Source organism: Triturus cristatus, chromosome 1_1, assembly GCF_964204655.1.
Source record: "Triturus cristatus chromosome 1_1, aTriCri1.1, whole genome shotgun sequence".
NCBI classification, from domain to species: domain Eukaryota; kingdom Metazoa; phylum Chordata; class Amphibia; order Caudata; family Salamandridae; genus Triturus; species Triturus cristatus.
In genome coordinates, this window is record NC_140579.1 from 397,389,752 (window position 1) to 397,415,115 (window position 25,364).

Here is a 25,364-nt window from a genome sequence, read left to right on the forward strand (position 1 = left end):
AGCAGTACTTCTTCGCATCACGCCATTGAAAACAACCAGGGTTTCCGACAGCACTTGACCCCTATGCACCCGGCTCCTCTCGGATAGGTAACACGGGTACCTCAGTACTCACAAGGGTGCTGGCCTTAGAACCTTCTATGTTCCAAAGGGGTTGCTTGAAGTCCTCTCCGAAGTGTCCTTAAACTGTAATTTTCCAAACACAACTTTCCCATAGAGTTGTACGGCGCTCGCGTCTGTGTTCTCACACTGCACCCGTCCTCCGTGGGCTCCCTGTATCACTCCCTTGGGTGGCTCCTTGGGGTCTCAGCGATTCTACGTGCTCTAGGCACTGTCTAGTGAAGTCGTTGTTGTTCTACCTTTTTTTAGTATATGGTTCGGTCTACCCCTGGAGCCCGCTGTGTATTGTGCTATTTACTGTCGTTCTGTTGATTAAGTATTGTGTTCCTTGTGCTCTAATCTCATAAAGAGGTTAGTAGAGAGTGTTTAGTAATAAATAAATATATTTTATATAACACTTGTGTGGTTCTCCTTTCATTTGGTCATTCGGGAGGTTCTGATCTGGTAAAACAAGCTGCTTTACATTCTTTCGAGACTTCGCCTGAAGGCTGCTCTCCATAGCTACCAATAGGATAACTTTCTTTAAAGCTTGTCTTTACCCTAATCATCAATAAGGGTTGTTTGGACTGCCCACTTTAATTAGTGGACCGCATATTATCGGCCAACTTGTCACATACATTTCTAACTTCTCCCAACAGCTGCATCAATTGTGAATCCTGTGATTGTGAATTGGGCGGTAAGGATTTAGTAATGGACTTTATGGTATTTTGCACCAAGACTAAGCATTTACTAGTAAATGGCTTATCCCATTGTGCAAACAGTTTTTGATTGCAACTTGGACAGAAGCACTAGTACTTTGCCCGATCAGAGTCACAAACCTTTTACAGGCCGGTGTCTAGTTGCATAATGGGAGCCTGGTGTACAGCCAGAAGAGCAGAGAGCCTCTTGTATGTGTATTGATTATCCATAGTTGCATCTAATTGGGACTTTTTAGACTTTAATCAATATATTCTGTGTAACTGGAAACTTTATTAACAACATTATTCTAGTACCTTATGGCATTAAATATGCTAATCAAGAGATCTAAGTAATCAAGACTGCCTGTTTGTTTTGCACTACACCTGCACTTTAAAAACCTCTCTAGTCCCAAAAAGCAAAATATAAGGTGTGATGCCCATATGCCTCTCAACCATTGTACCTGAGCCATGGAATCAAGCGTACCTACTCCAGTAGATAAGAAATGTGAACTCTGGTCCTAATCTTATATTATCCAAGGCACAAACACTCTTGTGCACTCCCCTAGGAACTCTGTTCTTTACAAAAATCACTGGTTGGTGATGGCAAAAGAAAAAGCTTACAACAGCCCAAAATGAAGAATAGGCAGTCAATCGGGGTGTACACATAACAAGGCCTAGAATGCTTTGTTGTTGTGGTGAGGCGACCACAGTCTGAGTTTGAATCACAGCGTGTACCCTGCGAAGTCTGGAATCTTGTGAGAGAAATAAACACTGAGGACTTGTTTTCGGGGTGGGAGGGCATGGTAGCGGTTTTGGGAAGTCTAACATCCGATAATATTCATTAACCTGTTCCTCAGCTTTAAACCAATAGTCTAACTGAAAAATAGTTATGTTTATTTGCCATATCTCGGTATTAATAGCTAGTAGTGTTGCTACTCTATACAACATGAAAGGTACATGTGCAGTATGAGATCATCTAGGCACCAAGACCTTGGTGCCCAAGAAATGCGGAGCTGGGTGCAGCAGGATGAAGTACTCCCTAGCAGTGTGAATTTCCTTGTATTTGTCCATGCTGCCCACGCCTCACTCCGCCTGCCCCTGTGCATCAGTCACCTCTAGCACCTCCCCCTGCCAGGTCATTTGGTCCCAAATGGTCACCTTGCCTTTCTAGGTGGTCCCAGACCCTCACCTTGACTGTTGATGCCCTGTGAGACCCTCATCCTCCCTGTTGATGTAGCCCCTATACTTGCCCTACCTGTCCATGTGTTTCACAGTGCCTTACCTTACCTGTCCCTTTGCCGCAAGCTCCTCACCCTGCTTGTTCATGTATGAATGCATGCGCCATTTATATAGCTCAAATCTACCCACAAGGCAGTGGAGTGTTGTGCGTGGTCGGGTAGGTTTGTGGAAGTTTAAGCAGTTGTGGATGTACATGGGGATGTACATGGTTTAAGGCTTTGTATGTATGTATGGGTGGGGAGTTTGAAGAGTGCCCCTTTTTAGGTCTTGCTGAGTCAGTGCGCATGTGCAGCTCTGCGAGACATTTAGTAGGTGAGTTTTCAAAGTGCTACTGGCTGGCCTAGCGCTTGTGTTCGTGTGAGCATGCACGCGCGGCACCCGCGCTCTACTTTTAATGTTCAAAGTAAAGCACCGGTGCCTTGATGCTTGTTTGCTCTTAATATCGGTCGTGGCAAGTGTGCTTTTTAGCTACAATTTTACGTCCTCTCAATTTGAGAACTTAAAAGAAGGGAATATTATACTTACATCAGTTAGGTTGGGCGGCAATCTGTTGTTGCACAAATGCAGAATTAATCTTTTTTGTGTCATTCTGCGTAATCTCTCTGCATTTTTGGGTAATTCCATGTGATTACGCAACAAAAAATAATGAGAATTACGCACACCTCTACTAGTAACACAGCCCCTCATGAGACCACTCCTACTCAGTTTTTGCACCCAGAAGTAAAGAATTTATTACGGCACTGCCCATATAGATGCATGTGGATTGTGCGGCGTACAAATCGTGCACGTCCAGCACAATGTTGTGCTTTTTTTGTGTGCATTGACAAAGTGTGATACTGGACGTAGTTTAGCTCCATCCAGTGACTGACCAACTATTTCCTGTAAAGTTGGATAGGCAGCTGTTTGATGGAAGAGTAGGCCCTCGGGCTGAGTTTATATTCTGACACTCTTTGAACGGCAAACATATTTTGGGACACAAAAAGCATGTTTGCTGCAAACGACATGCTGCTATATTGGGGCAAATCAGTACATTTGCATCTAATGATAAGCTAATAATGTCGGACAAATGAATACGTTTGCTGCATTTCGGAATGGGTATTTTGATAAAATAAGAGCAGTTAATTCAAATAATCAGTGGTTTTATGACAAATAAGTATAATTTACGGAAATTGCTGTTCTAACTAACTGTCTGCTATTGATATATTCACTGCTTTTGTTCATGCAAACATTCAATATGGTTGTTATCCAGAGTGTTTTAAGGTGCACTCTCCAATGGTACTGCGCACTACTTGGTTTCTGAGTAACCATGCTTGTGTATGTTAGCGAAACCTTGCGTTTTTTTTTTTTTAACTTTTAGGATATACTTGATCCATTTCATTCTCTCTGATATTTTTTCTGTAAAGGTCACGTGATTTCACTTCCTGGCATGGAAATCAATTCCTGTGTGACCTCAAATATTAGCGTGCCAGCCCCATGGTCAATATCAAAATAAATTGCATTGTGACCCCTGACATACACAAGCATTGGCATAGCCAATAGGTCTCGCTTTTGGGACCTTATAAGTATTTAGTTAGGCAGCACAATATCCTTGGTGCAACAATATCAACTGTTGGATGGCTAAACACTTATAAGGTCCCAAAGGCGAGACCTATTGGCTATGCCAATGCTTGTTTCAATTTGGAGCCAGTGCTTCACTTTGAGATGTTGGGTGATGTGAGTGCAGGGTGGTAGGTTGAGGGCAAGCCTGGCTGCTGTGTTTTATATGGTCTGGAGTTCTCTGGTCAGTTGAGCATTTATTCCGGCATTGTGCGTTTCTGTAGTCCAGCTTGCTGGTGGTGCGGTTCTATGAATATTGGTGGAGAGCTATTGAAGCTCTTTTTGAGCATCTTGAGTGTGTGAAAGCGGGAGGGAGACTGCGATCATTTGACCGTTCATGGTGCCTTTCCATCTCTAGTGAGGTGGGAGCAAGAAGGCTGTAAACTAGATCTTGCAAGTTCTGAGCAGAAGCATGTTTGAAGAATAAAGTTGGGGTGAGTGCTTTTAACCTACCTGGCCAGACACAATTTGTTGTCTGCTTATGCAGGAGTTCTTGTCTGAGGTAGCATAAAATGCAGTTTTATAAAGAGCCAACAGGACCTAAGGATATGCGTGTTTTATGTATGAACAGGATTTAACCATGCATGTAGTTAACAAGGACAATTTGTTACTTATAAGTTTTAGTCACATTAAAGATTGTGACATGCAGTGACGCATATGGTCAGTGTCCGCATGTTCAAGAACCACATGTTGAAGTAAGGTGTGCTAGATATTTTTATTTTTGTGGTTTGCACTAATTCAGACATGCAATAACTTGCTCCTCTTATCTGTGAATGGAGCTTTCACTTCGCACTGTAAAAACTGGTCAGTGATTTGTAGGTGGTAATGGAGCATGCAGTGCGCAGATAGATGTGGTTGCCATTGAGAGAGTCTGTGTTGGGTTTTGCTACCTGGGTGCTATATGGGACAGGTGCTAGATTGTATTAGAGAACATCCTTTCTTGGCTGGGCTGGCAGCTCTGTTTAGAAGACGAGTGCCAGGAGAGGGCACATTTGATAGGCAGTTACAATGGGCGTAGTTTGATAAGTGAGAGTCCTGTGCCAAGCATTCTGCTAGATAGGACCAATTTCGCCTTATAATTGGTGGCTATTGGTGCACATTTTGATGGATGTGTTTATTTTGATAGGGGCTCTGGCTTTTTCATAGACTGTTGGGATGGATCGATTTGTGGGCCCCAGGTGTGTAAATTTAAAGAAGGGCACAGGAGGGTGTGTTCGATAAGTAGGAGTTAGGGCTATATTTGCTGAGATGTTGTGTTGGGTGTGGGGGCGTCTACATGTTGTTGCTTGGGGTTTGCACTTGGCATTTGGGTGATTGAGGTGCATGTAATGGGTATGGAGCTGCATCTGCATGTTGTAGATCAGTGCGAGGGGAGGACTCCTGCATTGGTCATCTTCTGATGCCCATATTTTACTGTAGGGGTGATGTGGTCTGTGGAACCTGTGATAGACTACTGTCTTGTCATAGTCTGGCTGTGGCTCCATGTTCTGGGGATTTTAGGATCACCATTGTTGGTCTGTGAATCCAGGTCCTGTGGTTTTAGGATCACGGGACAGGTTCAGAGATTAAATTGGCTCTTCTCACTACTCTAGGTGCTGAATACTATCCCAGACAAACGGCAGCAAGGCCACCCTTTTCCTTGATGGTTCTTATTTGTGGTCTGTACCGTAATAGAGTTTTTGTACTTTTAAAAAGTTGATTATCCGATCAGTTGCATACCTTTGGAACGAAGTAGGACTTCAGTATACTGGCAGAAACACACAAAAATTGACAAATAGTGAAAAGCGGAGTTTCTAGCACGTGTGGATAAAGAGACATGGCTCTGAATTGGTACGATCAATAAAATATAAGGGCCGCTGCCACCTGAGATTGTATCAGCCAATCTGTTCATCTATGGAAAGGCCTCATCTTTGGTAGACCCCTTCGAATAGCAGCTCTGTGCACAGATAGCGAGTCAGCAAAATAAAATATACCATGGAGCTTTAAATACACTGCAGGTCTAACATAACTCCTTTTTAGGTCTCGGCTAGCGAAGGCTGCGCTTGCGCAGTCTCGCTCGCGAGATTTAATGATTTCAGAAGTGGGGCTTGAACCCGCCCCTCTTCTTCCCTCTTCTCCATTGGCTGGCCTCTTAAATGCTGGTCAGCCATTGGAGAAGAGCTTTGTCTCTCCAAACAAGCCCCGTCTTTTTCCGATTCGGGGGCGTGTTTTTTCACTTCTTTCGCGTTTTTTAAGCTCCGTCCCTTTTACACGTGGTGGGCGTGTTTTTTCTTCTTTTTTGTTAGCGGCGGAAGATTCGTCCATTTTGTGCGCGGTCGGGGCGGGATGTGGGGTCGCCTCTTCCTTGCTGCTGGATCGGCGTTTCAAGTCCGGTGAGTAAAAGCGTTAAGGTAACAATGTTGTTCCTGCTTGTATTTCACATGGTTCACGGGCGGCAGAGAAGTAACAGGACTCTGTCTTTTCCTTCTTACCAGAAGTAAAATACAGTGTCCGCTTCTGCCGCTTCAGCTGCCCCCCCCCCACTCTTTCCCCTCCTCCTCACCCCTCATGGAAAGGATCCGAGACATCAGTAATCTGGACTCTGCATGAGTTCGCTGAAACTGGGCTTTGCCGGGTCCATGTTCTCGAGCAGTATCACATTCACCAGTGAAAATTTACTGATACATATATATAAAGCCCTTCCTCGATGTTACAAATCTGTCATATATGAGGTTCACACCGTTTCCTGCCAGCGGGGGGGGGGGGGGGGGGGAGGGGTGTGCTAACCACAAATCTCCCTGGACTCTCCTGAGGGAAAAAGAGCTCTGTTTACACCCTCCCTAAAGCTCTGTAATGCGCCCGCTCAACTTCATCTGGACTATAAAAAGCACAAGTTCTTTTCCACGAGTCCTTCGTGCTTTAAGGGGCGTGGGATGTAGGGTTTGTGGGGTGGGGGGGACGGGGGCATCTATGTATGTTACTCCTGGCAGAGGCGGTGGGACCGAACGACTAGGAAAGCACAGCATCGCGAGCTCGGCAGCCGCCCACGGTTTGTGTTTCTAAGAAAGGACTCTGCGCAATACACAGAAGTGTGAAGAAATCAAAGAGAGACTTTAAGTTCTTCGCTGTATTCTTTAACACAAGCCCTAGCCGTTCTTGCCACCATGTGGTCGATGATTGACAGGCGTCGCCTAGGAAGGAGGTGTCAGGGAATCGGAGGCTTCGAGAGAAGTACGGTAAACAGCATGATCTGTGCAGAAAGCTATGTATTGTACCCCGGGGCAGCGAAGGTGCGCTCTATTACAGCGTGAGCCTGCATCCGCGGGGATTGTTTGCACATTGTCCCTACTTTAGTTCCATTAATACTTTTTATTCTGGGTCCAAGTGTATCGCAACAAATGTGGACGCTCCCGGAAAAATAACTTATCGCGGAGGCAAATGATTCAATAGTCGCTGGCTTCTTTAAATATAGTAAAGGGTCAAAGCACACAGGGGTGAGATCAGGCGGGCAACTAGAGCCAAATTTCGGGGGGGGCTGAAAAAGATTTCGGGGGGGGGGGGGTGTGGCTAAGCCTTCCAGCCATAGGCAGGGTGGCTGTAAGAAGGGGTGAAAACACAACAAAATCCTCATTAACGAGTAAATGGTCTTTTAAAGACCTGTGAAGTACTCGGGTCCGGCTGCAATTAGACGGACGCCAGCCCGCGAGGCTGTCTCACATGACGGGGGAGCTGAAGCCCGGTGAGCCCAATGGGTGTTGCGCGCCTGGGTGAGATTGAAAAAGGCATATAGAAAGAGTCCTTTCACACAGAGCTATCTGCGCCCAAAACTATGCGTGCATGTGGCTATATGTGCGAGTGAAAGCTATTCACAAAAGATGACATTGCAGATCTAAATCCTTTGATTTATGCGCAGGCCCGGTTCTAGCGGGTAGGCCGGGTGGGCCAGGCCCACCCAAACATTAGCCTGGCCCACCCAAACTGCGCAGGAGCCAAGGACAGGAATCTTGTGCGTCTGCTCTCGACCTTGTCTCCAGTTTTATCTTATTTTACGTTTGATGCAGAGTGGCTCCGTGTGTGTGGGTGGCTCCGTGTGTGTGGGTGGCTCTGTGTGTGTGGGTGGCTCTGTGTGTGTGTGTGGGTGGCTCTGTGTGTGTGTGTGGGTGGCTCTGTGTGTGTGGGTGGCTCTGTGTGTGTGGGTGAAAAAATGCAATAGGTCTCACATTTGAGAGTGTCATGAGCAATGCCAATAGCTCTAACTTTAACAATGCAGAGACCATTGCATTGTAAATGCGTGTTTACATCTGGCAGGTATTCCAAGACCGTTCTGATCAAATTTTTTTTTTTTTTTTTTTTTTTTTTTTTTTAATGTATTAAACAAAAGTCCAGGTTTAATTCAAATTCACTGGGACGTTTCAGGCCTGCAGTTACACATTTTCAATGATTACTGGTACTATTTGGGTTGGATATATGTAGGGCTACTAGATTTACGCAGCAGTTCTGGACCGCAGTATGCAGGGCTAGGTAAATTATACAGCAAAAGAAGACAATTATGGTGCATAATGAGGTACATTCAGTGCTTGTATTGTCATTCTATGATCTATTAATAGCACCTGTTCTATGGTTGCACACATTGTTACTAGTCAACAACTGAAGTTTGAAGCACAGTTCTACGTGTGGGTGCTTTTTAGTAACTTTTAATGCCAGTCAGTCAATTATCTTTATTCGATTATTAAAAATCATAAAAGAACGAGCAAAAGTACATGTCACCATTTCATCAGATCACAAATTTTTACAAACAATAATTATAAAAAAAACACTAAAATTTACAATAAAATGTGCATAAATATTTAAAAAAGATAAAAAGAAGGGTTTATTAAAATACAAGCTCATTTAAGTGAATGAGTAAAGAGAAAATTCATTTTTCAGAGATAAAGTGCCTGTGCCTTGTACGATGCTTGTTTTAACGTGCTCCTGCAACTAGAAAACTAGCAACTGAAAAAGCTACTTTTGTGTTAGGAAGAAGTTGCAAAAACAGCAGGGCTGGTTTTACCTGAATGAAGCCCTGATTACGTAAAATAGGGAACAAATATCTTTTTCTAATCTCAATATAATGACCGCAAAACATAATAAAGTGCATTGTGTCCTGCGTTGAAAAATGATCGCAGTCACATGGTTCAGCGTCATCAGGTCTAGCCCAGGTTCTAAAATCGCCCAAAATAAAATGAATTAAGTCAAAACGAAATCTTGTTAGGAGAAAACGGTGGTAAGGGTTTGTAACCGACAAAAGGTATGGTTCCATTCCTGGGGCAGAGGAAAGCATACGGTGTTTCCTTACCATGATTTTTTTCAGCTCTGTTTCTTCCCTCTCCAGACAATATAAGTTTAACAGAGTGTTTTTGACTGATTTTAAGTCTTCATGGGTTATTCCATCTGGAGATGAGAAAAGCTCCGGACGACCTGCTAGGGTAAGCTGGATTTTCACATGTCTTACCCATGGAATGTTAAGGGCTCTATCCAGGGCTAAACCATCTTTTAAGATAATATGATTTAAAGTGAGCTCCTGGTTGAGCCAAGTTTTTAACCAGCCAATCACTGGAGCTAATTTTAGGGTGTCAGATATGTAGCCCAAACCTAACTCTGTATGCAGTGAAAAGATCGGAGTTGATTGGGGAACAGAAAGCAGAGATCTCAAAAATTTATTTTCTACGTTCTGTATTTTGACAGAGCTAGTATATCCCCAAATAGCAGAGCCATAGTGGGCGACTGACAAACATTTTGCTTTATAAACTTTGATGATACTTTCCATGGGGCGGGCGCCCAGTTTTTTAGCAAAACCTAGCAGCCCTGCGGCCGCTCTAGCGACAGCGCTGCTTTTAACCAAAAGCTGGGGGCCCCAGGTGCCCTTTTCATCGAAGGTCACGCCTAGGTATGGAAAAGAGGGGACTCTCTTAACCTCCTTCCCTGCGCAATAAAATGATTAGCGACTTTCTTTTCCTACCTGCGGATCCAGCAATCATTACATGTGATTTTTCTGTGTTAATTTTCATGTCCAAAGATGACATGAAAACTCCAAAGGAAGTAAGAAGTTTGTTCAACGCAACTCCGGAGCGTGCTAAAAGAACAGCATTGTCCGCGTACAGGAGGACGGGTATCTTTGTCTCACCTGCACGCGGGATGTCACTATGGGATTTTGACATTACTGCCTCAAGGTCATTTATGTATAGAGTGAAGAGGAGGGGGGCGAGTATACACCCTTGCCTAACCCCCCTCTCTGACCTGAAATGACAAGTGCATCTTCCTTCCCTAGTGACTCTAACTGAGGTCATAAGGTCCTTGTGTAGCTCAGCTAGGTATTCAACCAAAGGGGGGTCAAGTCCCACAGCCAAAAGGATCCCCCACAGCTTCGACCTATTGACCAGGTCAAAAGCTGAGGAGAGGTCCATAAAGGCCATGTACAATGAACCCCCCTTGGCGATTACATATTTATTTAGGATTAATTCTAGGTTTAGGCACTGGTCTAAAGTTCCTCTATTGGCTCTAAAGCCGTATTGTGCATTAGATAAAATACCCTTACTTTCTAAAATCAAGGTCAATCTACCTAAGAGGACTCTCCCTAAGATTTTAACGCTCAAGTCAATAAGAGAGATTGGCCTATAGCAGGCCGGGTCTGTCCTTTGTCCTTTCTTGAAGATTGGCACAATGGTCGAATTTGCCCAGCTAGAGGGGAAAATAAATTCCCCTTGTAGCATTAAAAATGTTAGTTAAAATTTTTGAGCTAAGTTCAGGAGCGCTCTTAAAGTCTGCAGGGACCCCATCTGGCCCCGGTGCCTTTTTACAAAGTGTGTCTTTAATTGCTTGTTTCACCTCTTCCTGAGTAAAAGGTGAGATGTGAGTTAGCGATTTTAGGAGAGGAGTTTCACGTTCTATAGTGGTGTGAGTATAACTATAGATGTTACTAAAATGTGTCACCCACTGTTCATCTGGAATAATATAATCAGCTCTCTGATTATCTAATCCCACAAAATATGGGTGATTTATAACTGCCCAAAATTTAGCGCTATCTTTCTGTGTCTCGGGCAGTAATAAATCATTCCAGGCCTCGTCTTTTATCTCAGATTTCCTCTTCCTAATAGCTAGAATGTACTGTTTCCTCAGTAGCGCTATCGGCGCTCTGTCTCTAGGTTTAAGTTTTAGGGCCTTAAGAAGGGTTGAATGGGCCCTAGAACAGTTTGTGTCAAACCATTTAGGGCCCTTTATTTTATTAAGTTTTGCCTTTACAGTCAGGTCTAAGTTGACTTGATGGCAAATAACACCAAAGGCCTCGACCATAGTGACACTGGGGTTTGTATTATCTAGACAGATAGCAATTTCACCGGCGACTTTGGCCAGAGTTTCCTGTAGGAAAGTTATTGGGGTAACTTGTTCCCATTTGAGCCTCCGATTTTGATCTCTTAGCACAAGATCTGTCGCACACAATGTGTCCATCTTCCTAGTTCCCAAGACGCCTTGAGCTAAAACCTCTAAAATCACAGGGTTGTGATCACTAAAAACAGAAGTTTCTACCTTATAAGCATCTATTTCAGGTAGAAATCTTAAAGAAACAAAAATATAATCAATGATTGAGCCTGAATCGTTACCCACATATGTCGGTAACCTCAGATCATTTGAACAGGTCCATGATTCATAAAGATTGAGGGTAGCCAAGAGCAATTCCAAAGCCTCTCCGCTAGGTGTGTGTTCAAAATGAGGCGAGGAGGAATACAAAGAAAATTTCTCAGCTTCCCTCTGACAACCCGCCAAGCAGGGATGAATATTAAAATCTCCCATGAGGATCACCTCATACCCGTGACAACTATTTTCGATATAAGTGGATAAGGGGTCCTCGAGGGATAACAAGTGCTCGTTTAAAAATTGACTGGTCGGGGAATTATAAAAGTTGACAAGTAAAATAGGGTTACAATTTGGTGAAGTCAATTCAACCACTAAACAGTTTTTAGATTTAGACTTAATATGCCTAGGTTTACCTTTGATGTCAAGTGAAATATATATGGCCAACCCGCCCCTTGCTCTTCCTGCTTTACTTGGGTCTGCAGGTACAAAGAAATGAGCATAGCCATCTAAGGCCAAACAATCTAGCGTTACCCAAGTTTCCTGAAAAGCAAGAATATCATAGTTCCTGATTTTGTCCAACCAGATCTTATCTTTGAATTTGGTTCTAAGCCCAGCGATGTTCCAACTCATGATTTTGCAGATCCTAACGCCTGCAAAGGGCTGTGCTGACGAACCAAAAGCAAGATGTGTTCCCTCTACGTCATTTTTGTGACTTGGCAAAAGTCAGTCATTTTGATCCATAGAAGATAGTGGCATAAAGCGGTTAAACAGTTCCAGAGGCTGGGTATCAGGGTTAAGCATAGAAGGATAATGGCGATGAACTGATGCGTTATTCCTTGAAACTTGTCCCCATCTGGAATGCGATTCCCAATTAGTGTTCCACCCTGGGGCAGGAGTCCTTGGGATAGATACATTCTGTTGTTCCCCATAAAAGAATTTCAAAGTAAGGGGGACCACAGTACCTTGTCTTCGTTGGGGAGGAAGGATATTTGCAAGGATGTTAGGAAGAACGTGTTGATTTGAAAAGCTCACAGCCACACAGTCACCTTTAAGTTTTTTTGGCCGATTTCCCAGCCAGGGAACCCTAGTTGCTGATCTGATTGCATTTGCGAGATGATGCTGACCCCCGGGAGCTAACCGCATATTACTAGTTAGCCAATGTAGGGCTTTGCTACACAGTGAATTAGAGCTTTCCGCCAAGCCTCTTTCCAGCGGGGGGACATTTGCGAGCACTAAAACCACGGGTGTGGCTTCAACTATGAATTGCAGGGGATCCGTAGTAAAAGTTTGGGCTTGTGCTTGTGTTTGCGCTGGGGGAATTTTAGCTGGAGGGTTTGGGTTTATTGGGGGACATGGTAGTATAGGTTCATCACTGATAGCAGACAAGATTGATGGCGATAAGTTCTCCCTAAGTAATTCACTTCCTTCTCCAACCCCCAAAGCACTTCCGATGACAACTCCCCTAGAATTATTGCCCAAACCAGTGACTAACGTAGTTATATTTTCAATGCCACTTGCAACTGTATTTTGAGAAGCACCCAACTTCTTAACCTCAGCTTGCAGTTTGTCAATCTTAGATAAGAGAGGTTTAACAATAATGCTGATTTTAGTCTCGATAAGATCTGCAATTTTATCAAGAAGAGCTTCTTCAAGAAGACAAGTAGGGTGATCCTCAGCATGAGTCACTTGTATGCGTTTTGGGGTGATAGCCTTCTTCCGCTTTGTCCCTGAGCGTAGACCACCCCGCTTAGGGGGAACCTTTGTACAATGTTGCTTATGTCTGGCTACATGACCTAGAGGAGATTGGTCAAGAGCAGAGGCCTGAGTCTGTGTATCTTGATCAAAATAATTTTCACTGTAGATATCTGCATTGCCCTCAGCGGGCAAACCCTCATAGGCCGGGGATACCTTATCCGGAGAACCAGGTATAATTTGGGACGAGATATCAACAAACGTGGTTGCACTATCAGCATTTTGCGTAATGATTTCGTCTGTCAGAGTAATATCAAATGTGGGTGAGGACAGACAAAGCAGATCAGGGGATTGGCTCAACCCCAGGGACTCCCTCCTTTGCATATTAATTTTCTGTACAGTCTGAACAAGATAATTATTAATCTTGTTTAGTTGGGCTCCACCAAGTTTTTTAGGCATAGCTTATAATGAAGTAACGTATATTTCAAACAAACGTAAATACAACTATAAATTAAGTCTTGTATAGGCTCGCCTTACTTCAGTAGTGATGATAGAGATGGCTCGTATAGCGTTTATGGCCCAGCCCCTGCCTCCTCCTGCCGATGAGGGCCGTAGAGGGCCCGCCCTTTGCCCGGGCTTAGCCCGGCACACGCCCGCACGCGTCCCGCGTAGCGGGCCTTGCGCTGATTTTATGCGCCTCCTGGCGCCGTTGGTACGTGCGTGCTGTGCGCCGCCGCAAGTGCTGCCGGGATTCGTAGTCCCGTTGTGCGGCGACGCGGTATCTGGCTGGCAATGACTCTTGGCGGTGGCGGCACAACCGTCTGCTCGGTGCGGTCTCCTGTTGATGGCAGCGTTAAGGTGAGCTCGGTACCCCCGAGCTCACCTTAACGCTTTAATGCTTTTGCGAAAGAAAGATTTTTTTAAACTGACTTCTGCACATTATTTAGCAGGTGGTTGATTTGTGCCAAAGGTAGTCATTCCATATTCAAGAACTGCATGCTTCTAGTTCCCCTGGATATGCCAACAGTAGCTTGAGTAGGCTATATTATGGGATTTTCTGGTCATGGTGGCACCATTTCCCAGCTGGTGCATGCCTGCTAGCCTGTGGCAAATTTGGGGCAATGTTTTAGTGGCTGCAGGGCTCAAAAGAAGTATGTACCCTGTATGTGACCTCTAGTGTTGGAACCTTCACAGCACTCTAGGCTTATCCCCCTTTCACAAGCCTCTTCAGACACCCAGCATAGTGGTAGGGTGACGGATGAGCAAGGACTCTTCATCTCTATGGCTTCCTAAGCGACCTCCAGTGTTGGAACCTTCCCAGCACTCTAGGCTTATCCCCCTTTCACAAGCATCTTCAGACACCCAGCATGGTGGGAGGGTGACTGATAAGCAAGAACTGTTCATCTCTGTGGCTTCCTATGTGACCTCCAGTGTTGGAACCTTCACAGCACTCTAGGCTGATCCCCCCCCTTTCACAAGCATCTTCAGACACCCAGCATGGTGGGAGGGTGACTGATAAGCAAGAACTGTTCATCTCTGTGGCTTCCTATGTGACCTCCAGTGTTGTAACCTTCACAGCACTCTAGGCTGATCCCCTTTCACAAGCATCTTCAGACACCCAGCATGGTGGGAGGGTGACTGATGAGCAAGAACTGTTCATCTCTATGGCTTCCTAGTCTCATGAGTCCAGCCTCCCTTCCCCCCCACACTGCATTGTCTTCTGGTCCTCAGTCAGTCTAGTTGTATGGTCTCCTTGGGTAGGGAGACACTCTTCAAGCGGATAACCTCTCGAACTGGGTGTTTCTTGTCAGCAGCTGGCATGGTGAAGCCAGAGCCTAGGCAGAAGTGTTCTAGTTTGGTCACAGCCTGCAGGTGTGGCTGAGGTAGGCGCAGCAACCTTCTTTCCTAGATATTAAGCCCAAGATCTGTCTTGGGATCTCTCTCAGTACTTCATCAACATAAGTGCTAATGTTCTGCTTAGAGGGACCCAGACAGGGGTTCAGCTCCAGATGAACTTGTTTTATTAGCCATCCGTAGAGTGAAGGGGGAATGGAAACTCCCAGGACCTGCATAGGAGCCTGTTTTCCAGCCTCACGCTAGTTATCTAGTAAATAGCGCTCTACCTGGAGATCCTGTTTAGGGTAATGTGAGGCGAGGCATGTAAACATTTTGTTGTATTGGGGGAAATTCTTTATTCCAAACCCACTCCTAGAGCAGGTGTCTTGGCTAGACTACGCCTGCTCACCCCATGCACCAGTGAACGAACTGGTCCTATTCTGAAGGGTTGGTTGTGGGATCAGAAGGCCTCTACATCAGGTGTACAGAGTGTTGTAGCACTCGTTTCTAGCCTGCCATAGACTGTGCCGCTCCCACAGCACTTATGAGGTCACTCCATTCTCCGCCTTCCTGGGTCAGTGCGTGAGTTGCTGATGAAGTTCAGGTTTTTCGCATTGCCCTCGGAGTCTTGCCAATCTGCTTCTCCCAGTGGCGTAACATCGGGCCACGCAACGCGGGGTGCCCGAGCCCCCGGGGGCTCTCAGCACAGTCATGTATCTTGTAGGGGTGGGTGGGGAGCTTAACTTTCGTTACGCCACTCACTGGCTTCTCTCACTGAAATTCTCACAATGGAAAAAAAACCCGGGTTTAAGGGTCTACTCTCACGCACGCACGCACCCAGAGAACGTGAATACTCTGCCAGGCAGTCTAGGCTTCCGCGGGGGCCCACATCAGAGCTGACTTTAGACTCCTCCGGTGAGAGCGAAGTGACGACGGCTTTGGGCGTAGAAGGGAACCCGTTGCAGCTTGTGGGAAGTCTGAGAGACCCTCTATACATGTCCTTCCACTCACTGTCCCCGTTTCTATCCTCAGACTGTGTGCTGATGCTTGCTGGCCGTACCCCCGCGCCCCTGCTCCGAGAGGACGATGAGTAAGCCGCTGGGGTCCTACCCTAGTGACCTGGAGCAAAGCCTGCCCGCCATCGCATCCATCAACGCCTCCTACGCCCAGAGCCAGCTCTACTCCCCACACTATTTCCTGACTCCCGAGAAGAAGAAGCCAATCTCGGATGTCAGGCGGACTTTCTGCCTCTTTGTGACCTTTGACCTTCTGTTCGTTTCCCTCCTGTGGATTATTGAGTTAAACGTAAGTACCCCCACCCCCAACACAACCGTATCCATTTGTGTGTTTTTTTAAATTTAGCTATTTATTTAGATGTCGTTGTAATTAGTTTGTGAGGGGCTGGAAGTGAGTAAGTGAATAACGGCCGTCCACCACGAATGACTGAATAAATAATGACTTCTGCATCGGAGAGGTCTGTTCACTGAATTGCCTCATGGGACTTAGATGGCAGGCGTGGATGCTTGGGCGTTTCTGGTGAGGAGGGTTTGAGTTTTCCTCCAACAAAGGTGGGTTCATTTGCCACATGTCACACTTGCCTCCCTGCAGCATGCTTTAGAGATGCAGCAAGATTTGGGTGGGAAGAGCTAAGGGCGCACCCAGGAGATATGATGTTTTGTTATAAGGGCGTTTCCATACATTCATTTTCAGACCATGCTCTGAAGGTACACGGGCACGGACTAGAACCAGCTATTCATTTTTGCATTTCAGTGATTAGGTCAGTGGGTCATCTTCTGTCATCAACCTTCGGGGATTGGGGGGCGGTTTGATATTTTAGAAGATCAAGGAAGTATGTTTGATTTTGTTGACTGAAGTTATCATTGTATTCTGTTTTAATTATATAGCGCTCACTACCCCATACGTGTCATCGAAGCGCTTTTTCGGCGAGTAGCACTCTACTCCGGAGCCCATAAAGGATTAGTTGTGAATCAGAATAGTGAAATAAATGAATTTGAGAGGTGGACATGTTAGTCTATTATTTGGAATGAAAAGGATAGTGGAGGCATGTTTTGGAGCTCAAAGCAGGAGAAGGAGGCCTGGGATGAGTAAAAGGGAGGTGGATGGGGAATAGTCGGAGGGAAGGGTTTTTAGAAAGGCTTGTTTTCGGGGATCGGAGAAGTATGAGATGATACAAGGAGGGGTAGAGTATGGAAGAGTCTAGAATGGGTGATTTTGTCATAGCAGTGGTATGGGGTTTGAGATCAACAAGAGGAGGAGTTAGAGGATATATTGATAGTTATAGGGTGAGAAGTATGATCATGATTTTTTTATTCGACAACCCATCTTTTACCTAGGACCAAAAAGAAGCCTTGCAGAAGGCCTTGATACATTTGTTGTTGCGTATCACACGGTCAGTGTGGTGGTCATCCTTTTGGGGCCTTAAATGTCTGACCTATTCATCCGTACATGCACTCCCTCATTCTTACATACATGCACTCAGGCAGGCAACTAGAGCCAAATTTCGGGGGGGGGGGCTCAGTCTTCCAACCATAGGCAGAATGGCTGTAAGAAGGGGTGAAAACACAACAAAAGCCTCATTAACGAGTAAATGGTCTTTTAAAGATGCGCTTTCACTTGTAGAGTAGCTGCTGCCTCTCTTACTTACTCTTTGTGAGCGTGCCCCATTCCTAAGTTTTAAAGTTGGTTGTTGTAAATAGATCGTGGACACTTGTTATTAGTTACAAGTAGGTTTATTGTAAGATACAGCTAGACACACACCTCGCCAGCTGACCAGACCATCAACTGACAAGAGTGGAACTAACCAACAGTACAAGATAGAATGCACACAGGTATTCTGGGAGGCTGGGGCATAGGAAACACAAAGGAAGGTCTAGTTACCACAACTGGCCATCCTGTGTGTAGTACAAGTATACTACACATCTTCCTCCTTTACAGGGAAAAGAAAAATAAAGAAACAGAATTCAAAAGAAAGCTTAAAACATGGGATAGTTACCACAAGTGGCCATCTTGTGTGTAGTACAAGTATACAAAAGAAAAATAAAGAAACCGAATTCAAAAGAAAGCTTAAAACATGGGAACCAACAACAACAATATGACATGAATGAGGTCAGCGACCTCTTGAACTGTAAGGTCACGAAGGTAAAGAATCGTTTAGAGATGGAGGGTGAAGTGAGAAATAGGACCAAAGCAACCGAAAGTCATCACTATCACCTACTCCCCTTCCACAGACAAAACGGGGAGAGAGAGTCACAGTCAATCTGACTTGGTCCAACCCTTACTTCTGCTGCCAATGGTAGATAAATTACTGATCAAATGTCTCCACGCTTCAAAAATGAGTTTCAAGTACAAACACCATCGTTGACCCAGCATGTTTCATCTTTATCCGGTTTCTGGTCCCTGAGATCCTATCCTGGTTCTCTTTCCCTGCTTACAAAAACAAAAAAGTCATAGTTTATTTTGTATTCTTCCTGACTTTTCCTCTAAGTGCTACAGAATTAGCTTGAACACTATTTCCCTCAGCTTTGCTGGAGTGTTCATTGACGACTTTATGTGTGCTAAAAGTGTTGGCTTGGTAAGATAGATCATTGTCCTGCCAAACATCAGTAAACGTTGGATAAGAAGAACGGCACCAGATGAGATCCTGGAGATTGCCTGAATTTTCTTTGACACCTTCAATCACAAGACAACTGTGGATCCGTGAAGACTTTGGTGGGGTGAGTTCCTATTCTCACTTCCGACGCATGACCAGTGTCCTTGAGCAAAATGTTCCCATAACACCAGCGATGCTGCCATGGAATCCGCATATTTGTAAACACTGGATTCTCTCCAGCAACTGTGTAATTGCCCGATGACCAAGCTTATACTGTTCCTTTGTTTGCACTGGAAAATGCCGCTATGCCTTCACATCACACAGTACACATCAAAAATTCTCCGGAGTTTGCCAGCTTCCAACAAGATTCAGGTGTAATATATAGGACAGGTTTCTCTTGAACAACCACCTAGATATTAAGTAGTGACAATAGAAACTATCTTCCCCAGATTGCACTTCCCTCTCCAAAACTCGCACAAACTGGACGGCAGATTTCTTGTTTTCCTCACGTTTAATGGGTTACTGGTTTCCTTACTTCTTGTTTCTGGCGGCAGTTGGGTGGTCCGTTATCTTGGGTTCTTGGTACGAGGTGTTGCTCTGGGCTGTGCTGTATCTTCTTGGTCACTTCTCTGGTCAGCCAAGATCGTCGCCAAAATGTTGTAAATAGATCGTGGACACTTATTAGTTACAAGTAGGTTTATTGTAAGATACAGCTAGACACACACCTCGCCAGCTGACCAGACCATCAACTGACGAGTGGAACTAATCAACAGTACAAGATAGAATGCACACAGGTATTCTGGGAGGCTGGGGCATAGGAAACACAAAGGAAGGTCTAGTTACCACAACTGGCCATCCTGTGTGTAGTACAAGTATACTACATTGGTCTTGAAGATGTGGTGAAAATAGAGGAAGCTTTTTCTTTTTTCTGCCGTTTTATATAGCGTGAACTCGACCCTAAGGTATTGGAGCACTTTACATGAGCACCAGTTACATTACACTAGGACACATTCATGTTTGGTAGGAATAGGGATCTTAAGTGACTGGCCCACAATCACAGGATGTTGAGCTCACTCTGTGACTCGAACCTGGTTCCCCAGTTCCATAGTTCGCTGCTCTGGCTGTTAAGACACATCCAAATTGTGGTGTTGAGGGTGAAGAAAGGTTAACGATGGGAGGTTTGAGAGCTGCTTATTGCTAACTTGAGTCTGGGTTGCTGGAATCTTTTCCGGTTACCTGGGTGGCATCCTGCTCTCCCCTAGAATGCTGTTATAATGCTGCCTTCTCTGATGGCCATGTAAGGATGGCAGCACAACTGGATGTTTGGGTCACAGCCGGACTGGTAACCTAATCTGGCCCTGGCAACCAGCTCATCCTCCCCTGGGGAGTGGGGGTGCGGCTGAGCTGTTGCCAGGGCTGGTTTTGGCTGCTTTTTTTACAGGGGGGGCCGATATTGCAGCTATCCTGCGACCCCCTGCCCCCTATAACAAAAAAACTGATCCCAGGGGTCCAAAACCAGCCCCCATCTTGGCAGCCCACCGGGGAAATGCCCGGTACGGCCAGTCCGGCCCTGCTTGGGGGTATAACCATCATATACCTGCCAGTTCTCATCTGCAGATGTTAATCAGTCTTAGACTATTCCTTTGCCCTTACGCTCTTGATGTTCCTTGGTGTCTGTTCCACACCCTCTTAATATCCAAAGGGGTTTACTAATGACCAGAGAAATGCAAGGTTACAGGTACAGCATAGTTATGAGTACATATAGAAACTTATTGACGAGGAACTTCAAATGTACAGTTGGCTTTTGTTGTACAGTGAAGATTAAATAGGGGTCTGTAGGCTTAGCTAGTCTGCCAAGAGTCCCAACCTGCTGCCAAACTGCCACTACCTCTCATCATACCATGCATGCTGCTCCAAAACCACTAGTGGTTAATTAGAGGCTCGACAGGAGGCAAGGGAATGACCAACCCAGTCACTGTCTGTCATTTCACCACTTATGCTTTCTGTGTATTATATCATCCAAAGTCGGGGTGGGGGGGGGTGGTATCTGTCTCTTGTATTCAGGTGCTTAAGTCTGAATTTGACAAGTAATTCGGCATAACTGCTCAAAAAGTATAGTATGACAAGCGAACAGGGTGGGAGTGGTGGAAGAGGTCGGTGCAGGGGTGTTATTCTAAAAAGTAAACCTTATTCTTGGGAACATTTACTTGAAAAAAGTTTTAGTACATTTTACGTTTTGTGTAAAACTTCAGGGAGTCAATTTGAATATATTATGTTTCTTGAACTATTTACTGTACTTGTCTTGTTAGCATTGATGGCAATCTTTAGTCAGCAAGGTGCAAAAGGAAGCTTTATTGGGCCATATAATATAATCCTCGATTCGGTCACTATTCACCCCATTAGGGCCAATTCTAAGGTATCTTGATTATGGCACTTGCGGGGAGCCTAAAAATCCATTGTATGATCGACAAAAATCTAAGAATTGTCTAATCCTTATTCATTAAAGTTGTGTGGAAGGTAATTCTTTTTATTAGATCTAGTCGGGCAACTGTGAAGTAGGCCGCAATGCTCCAGAGTTTGCAAAACACTTGTTTACTGTAGAAATATTGATGTACTTTCATGATTGGTCGACTATAACTAACGAATAAATGACATTCAAACAATGTTATTGAAGTCCAGTGGTACGATTTGGTGGTGATTCTTTTTTTTTTTTTTTCCTTTTTTTTTTTTTCTCCCTTGACCACACATGGAATTTTAGAGGGGATCCCCAAATATTACAATTCCATAACAAAATGAATGAATTGGATCACAACCACAAATATTTTCCTTTCACCGTAAACTAATGTTGCACGTTTGTGCATGGAATGTTCTCGTAATCTGCATTCTTTTTTAGCTGCTATTCCTCCGCAGGGACGTGAAGAGGCCATCTCTCATCCAGTCTGACTTGCCTCGCGTACTGCTGTTCCCACATTGAGACATGTCTAAAAGTGCACCTCTGTGTTGACCTGTCTTACTAAGACCTCCTGAGGGCTCTTCCAAAGCTCCTTCCTTCTGACCTTTAACATTCACTGGTCTTCTAGTAATATGATGCACCGCTATCTGCCACCTTTCCCTATTCTAATGACCCACAACTAACTTTGATTAGTGACCTATTATCATCAGAAGAGGAAAGCTATTGGTATAATGTATCCAAGTAGTGGACTATGCAGCAGAACATAGCTGGACCCACCGAAACTTCAAAGCACCATTTAGGAATATCATGAAAACAGAGGGATGGTCCCAGTCCAGTGACATAAGGGTGCTGCCAGTCAAGATTGAGGTACATTAGCATAGCTTGTTCATCACATTTGGTGTAATATTGGTGCGTTACCTTTTTATGTAAGTAGCTGGTTCAACCTCATGGATGGATGGATCTTGCTTGCAATTTGTCCTTCCTCTCCTACGCTCACCTCTTACTCCCTGCCTGGGTCATTTTGGGCCTGTGTGCCCCCTCGCTTTCTGCTTGCCATACGCCCTCTTTACCCTCTACCTCTTTCTGTAACAACCTGCTGTCCCACCACCAAGGCCTAGGTCCTATTCTACTTCTTGCCCCCCAGTCTGTCCCGTTCTGTAACAGTCTGCAATCCCACCACCTAGGCCAGTTTCCTGTTCTACTTCCTCCCTCACCAGTTTGTCCCTTTCTGCAACAATCCACTCTCCCACCATTGGAGGCTTGGTGCTGTTCTATTTCCTGCCTCCAGTCTCTGTCCCTTTCTGCAACAGTCCGCTGTTCCACCACCGAACCCTATGTCCTGTTCTGCTTCTTGCCCTCCCCTGTCTGTCCTTTTCTAAAAAAATCCACTGTCCCACCTCCAAAACCTCTGTGCATCTTGCATTCAGCTTTTAACCATTTCTGCAGCATTGTGCACTCCCACCACTGAAGCCTTTGTCCTGTTCTGCTTCTTGCCTTCCAGTCTGACTCTTTCAGCAGCAATCCATTCTCCCATCACCACAGCCTGTGTCCTGTTCTGCCTCTTGCCTTTTCCGCAACAATCTGCTGTCCCACCGCCGAGGTTGGTGCCTTGTTCTGCTTCTTGCCGTCAGCCCTCTGTCACAGATGGCTGAAGGCAAGAGGCAGAACAGGGCACCAAATTCGGTGGTGGGACCACAGTCCCACCACCGAATTTGGTGCCCTGTTCTGCCTCTTGCCTTCAGCCATCTGTCTCTTTCTGCTCTTAGGTGGGTGCCTTTTTAAGTATAGAGGATCAGCTATAGTACAGGAATGGATAGAGTTTGTAAAGTATGTAGGGTCAGCGGCCACACGTGCAGGATTATTCCATCTGTGTTTGGTAACAATCGTCCCATCAGTTTACTGGCTGTTGTTTTGGCTCCCCCTGTTTTGGTTGCTACTGTTGGCCCTCTTTCTCCATCAGTGTCACCCCTTGCACTGGTTTGTGCCGCTTTACAGGTGCTGTGGCCGGGTGAAGCCGGGTGGTATTCCCAGTGTAGTACCGGGCAAGACAGTGTGCAAGTGAGGCAATGGAGTACCACTGTGCTGAGTTCCATCTCACCTTACCAACACAAATCGCACCATAGCACCCACAGATACAGCCAGGGCTTTAAGTGGCCGAGCTAAACAGCTGGTGCTGAGACGGGTCCCTTTCGGGCTCTACATTTTTGCCCTCAGGGTGAAAAATAAATCTTAACTCTGCAGCAGTACCACCTATCACTGCCTTTGAGGTAACGTTAAAGAGACTTGTTTTAGTTCTTTCAGTGTCCTCATTACAGAACTGAAGCATGTTCAATATTGTATACAAAGAAGCCATAGTTATTGCTATTTATTTTATACAACTAACAACCATTGGCAAAGCCTATATCTGTGACGACTTGTATGTTTAATGTTACTTATATGATATATCTGCATGCAATGGCAGAAGCAGCAAAATACCAGTCGGCCGGCGGACTGTGCTAAGCAGGGATTTTTAGCTTGCGTATCTTTAAACCACGCCCTTAATTACATCAGCCACGCACATTTGAGATTCGATTTCCCCCCCCCCCCCCCCCCCCCCCCCGGGCCGGCGCTAGGCATGGGCAGCATGGGCAGCTGTCCAGGGCCCCGCGCCTGCTCCCAGCCATGAGGCCTCGCACCTTTAAAGACTCCAGAGTTTCGAGGTCCATGGGGCCCCCTAAGAGTTTTCATTTTTTCTTTTATTTATCAATCTCCCCTGCTGGGGGGGGGCGTGGTCTGGCTACGAAGGAAGATGGCTGCCTGAATGTGAGGCTCCACTGCGAGGGGGACCCTTGACAGAGACGGCGCACTTTACACCTCAGCTAGGATCACCCCTGTGACAGCTATGCCTTCCAACAGCAGCACTATTACTTGTGGCTAAATTTCAGAGTCGAACAAGCCTTTTTAGGGTTAATTCTGACTGAAATACTTTCTGCTCTGGCAAGCACGTCCTGGGCCTCAGAAGCCTGGGCTCTTGCTTATTCCTGAGAGGGTTTTATTACCAGGCATAGTAGAAAAAGGCTCTCTTCCTTCAGTGCTTCAATATTGCTCAGCTGGTAAGAAGTATCTTTGCCTTCTGCTTCTGTGATTAATTCCTGCAATGACATGACCCTTTTCAAGGTTATCTCTGACTCGAACAATTATTCTTTCACCAAATACTTCTGAAGTATCCCACTGTTCTATTGAAACTTCACACACAACCTTTTGGGCTTCGATTAATGTGTGAAATGTTAAAGTTCTTCACTGTTTTTTTTTTTATATTCTCCAACCTTCCTCTGCCAACACCTGCAGAGAGTAAAATTCAAGAATGGAGCTCACAGGTCAACTAATACTTTTTTCTCTCCTGTGACATATTCATTTCCAACATGCTTTCAGATAGACTGTTACTCTTACTAGTTTCTTATGCTGATGTTGTTTTTCAGTGACAAACGCTAAATATTTTATGTCATAGGATACCATACATTGTCATTTGTGACTGATTATTTTTGTCATTATTATCGGTAAGAGACTAAAATATTTATTTACGTGAGCCTACAGGATTAAGGGCCTCATGTAGGTAAATAAATTTTACCGGTTCTTAAATACCGAGCCGTACCGAATCGGTAAATTAGAATCGGTAAGTTATATGTAGGTAAAAATTCGGTAACAGTTACCGATTCGGTAACATTCGGTAAATACGAATCGGAATTCACCGATTCGGTAAATACCGAGGTGATAATTACCGATTCGGAAAATACCGAGGTGGTATCTACCGAATCGGAAAATACCGAGGTGGTATCTACCGATTCGGAAAATACCGAATCGGTACGTACGGATTCGGTAAATAACATCACATGACTTGACGAAACAGCTAATCCTGTGCAACGACAGCCCACCCAACCAGGAACTGCCCACACCCAGGCAGGTGTACACAATTAGCCGAAGTGGCCACACCCAGGCAGGTGTACATAATTAGCCGACCCTGGAGAGGCCTGGAGTGCAGAGGAGAGGCAGGGAGCAGTTGCATGTGCGAGCGGGAAACGAACAGCATGTCCAGCCAGAGAACACAGAAAGACGGAGGGGAAAGGAGGAGGAAGCTCAAATTCAGCCCCAAGGAACTCCAGGTGCTGGTGGAGGAGGTGGTGAAGCAGCACCAGAAGCTGTTTGGGAGGCAATCCCTGCAAGTGCCTGAGGCCGAAAAGCGCAACATATGGCTGGCCATCCAGGCGCAGGTCAATGCTGTGGGAGTGACCCACAGGGACATTGAGGTCCTCAAAAAGCGCTGGTATGACCTGAGGATTGTGACCAAGAGGAAGATGGGCGACATCCAGAAGGAGGCCAGCCAGACCGGAGGTGGAACCAACAGGGCACCTGCCCTCACCGAACTGGAGGAGCTGGTGGCGGCCACACTCGAGCAAGAGAGCGTCGTGGGTCTTGGGGACGCCGACAGCTCTGCCAGAGCCGCAACACACCAAGGTAAGACGAAAGCACAGCAATGTAGCCTCCCCTACCCCTATCCCACATCCCCCATTGTGAAACG

General features: G+C 45.4%; 1 protein-coding gene and 1 long non-coding RNA gene across 15 annotated transcripts in view; one reads left to right on the forward strand and one right to left on the reverse strand.

Moving 5' to 3' along the window:
* The window catches only part of LOC146870300 (stAR-related lipid transfer protein 3-like), a 545,134-nt gene that overhangs the window by 340,299 nt on the left and 179,471 nt on the right, over positions 1-25,364 (forward strand). For 7 of the 10 annotated variants that reach the window (XM_085636648.1, XM_085636655.1, XM_085636649.1 and 4 more), the window contains one exon: positions 15,780-16,052. The exons of the other annotated variants lie outside the window; for them this stretch is intronic. In XM_085636648.1, the coding sequence (XP_085492774.1) occupies positions 15,834-16,052 (219 nt within the window). In that variant the 5' untranslated portion in view covers positions 15,780-15,833. The remainder of the gene's footprint in view (positions 1-15,779; positions 16,053-25,364) is intronic. 10 annotated transcript variants of the gene reach the window in all.
* LOC146870301 (uncharacterized) overlaps positions 1-25,364 on the reverse strand; it is a 336,625-nt gene that overhangs the window by 255,082 nt on the left and 56,179 nt on the right. The window lies entirely within an intron of this gene.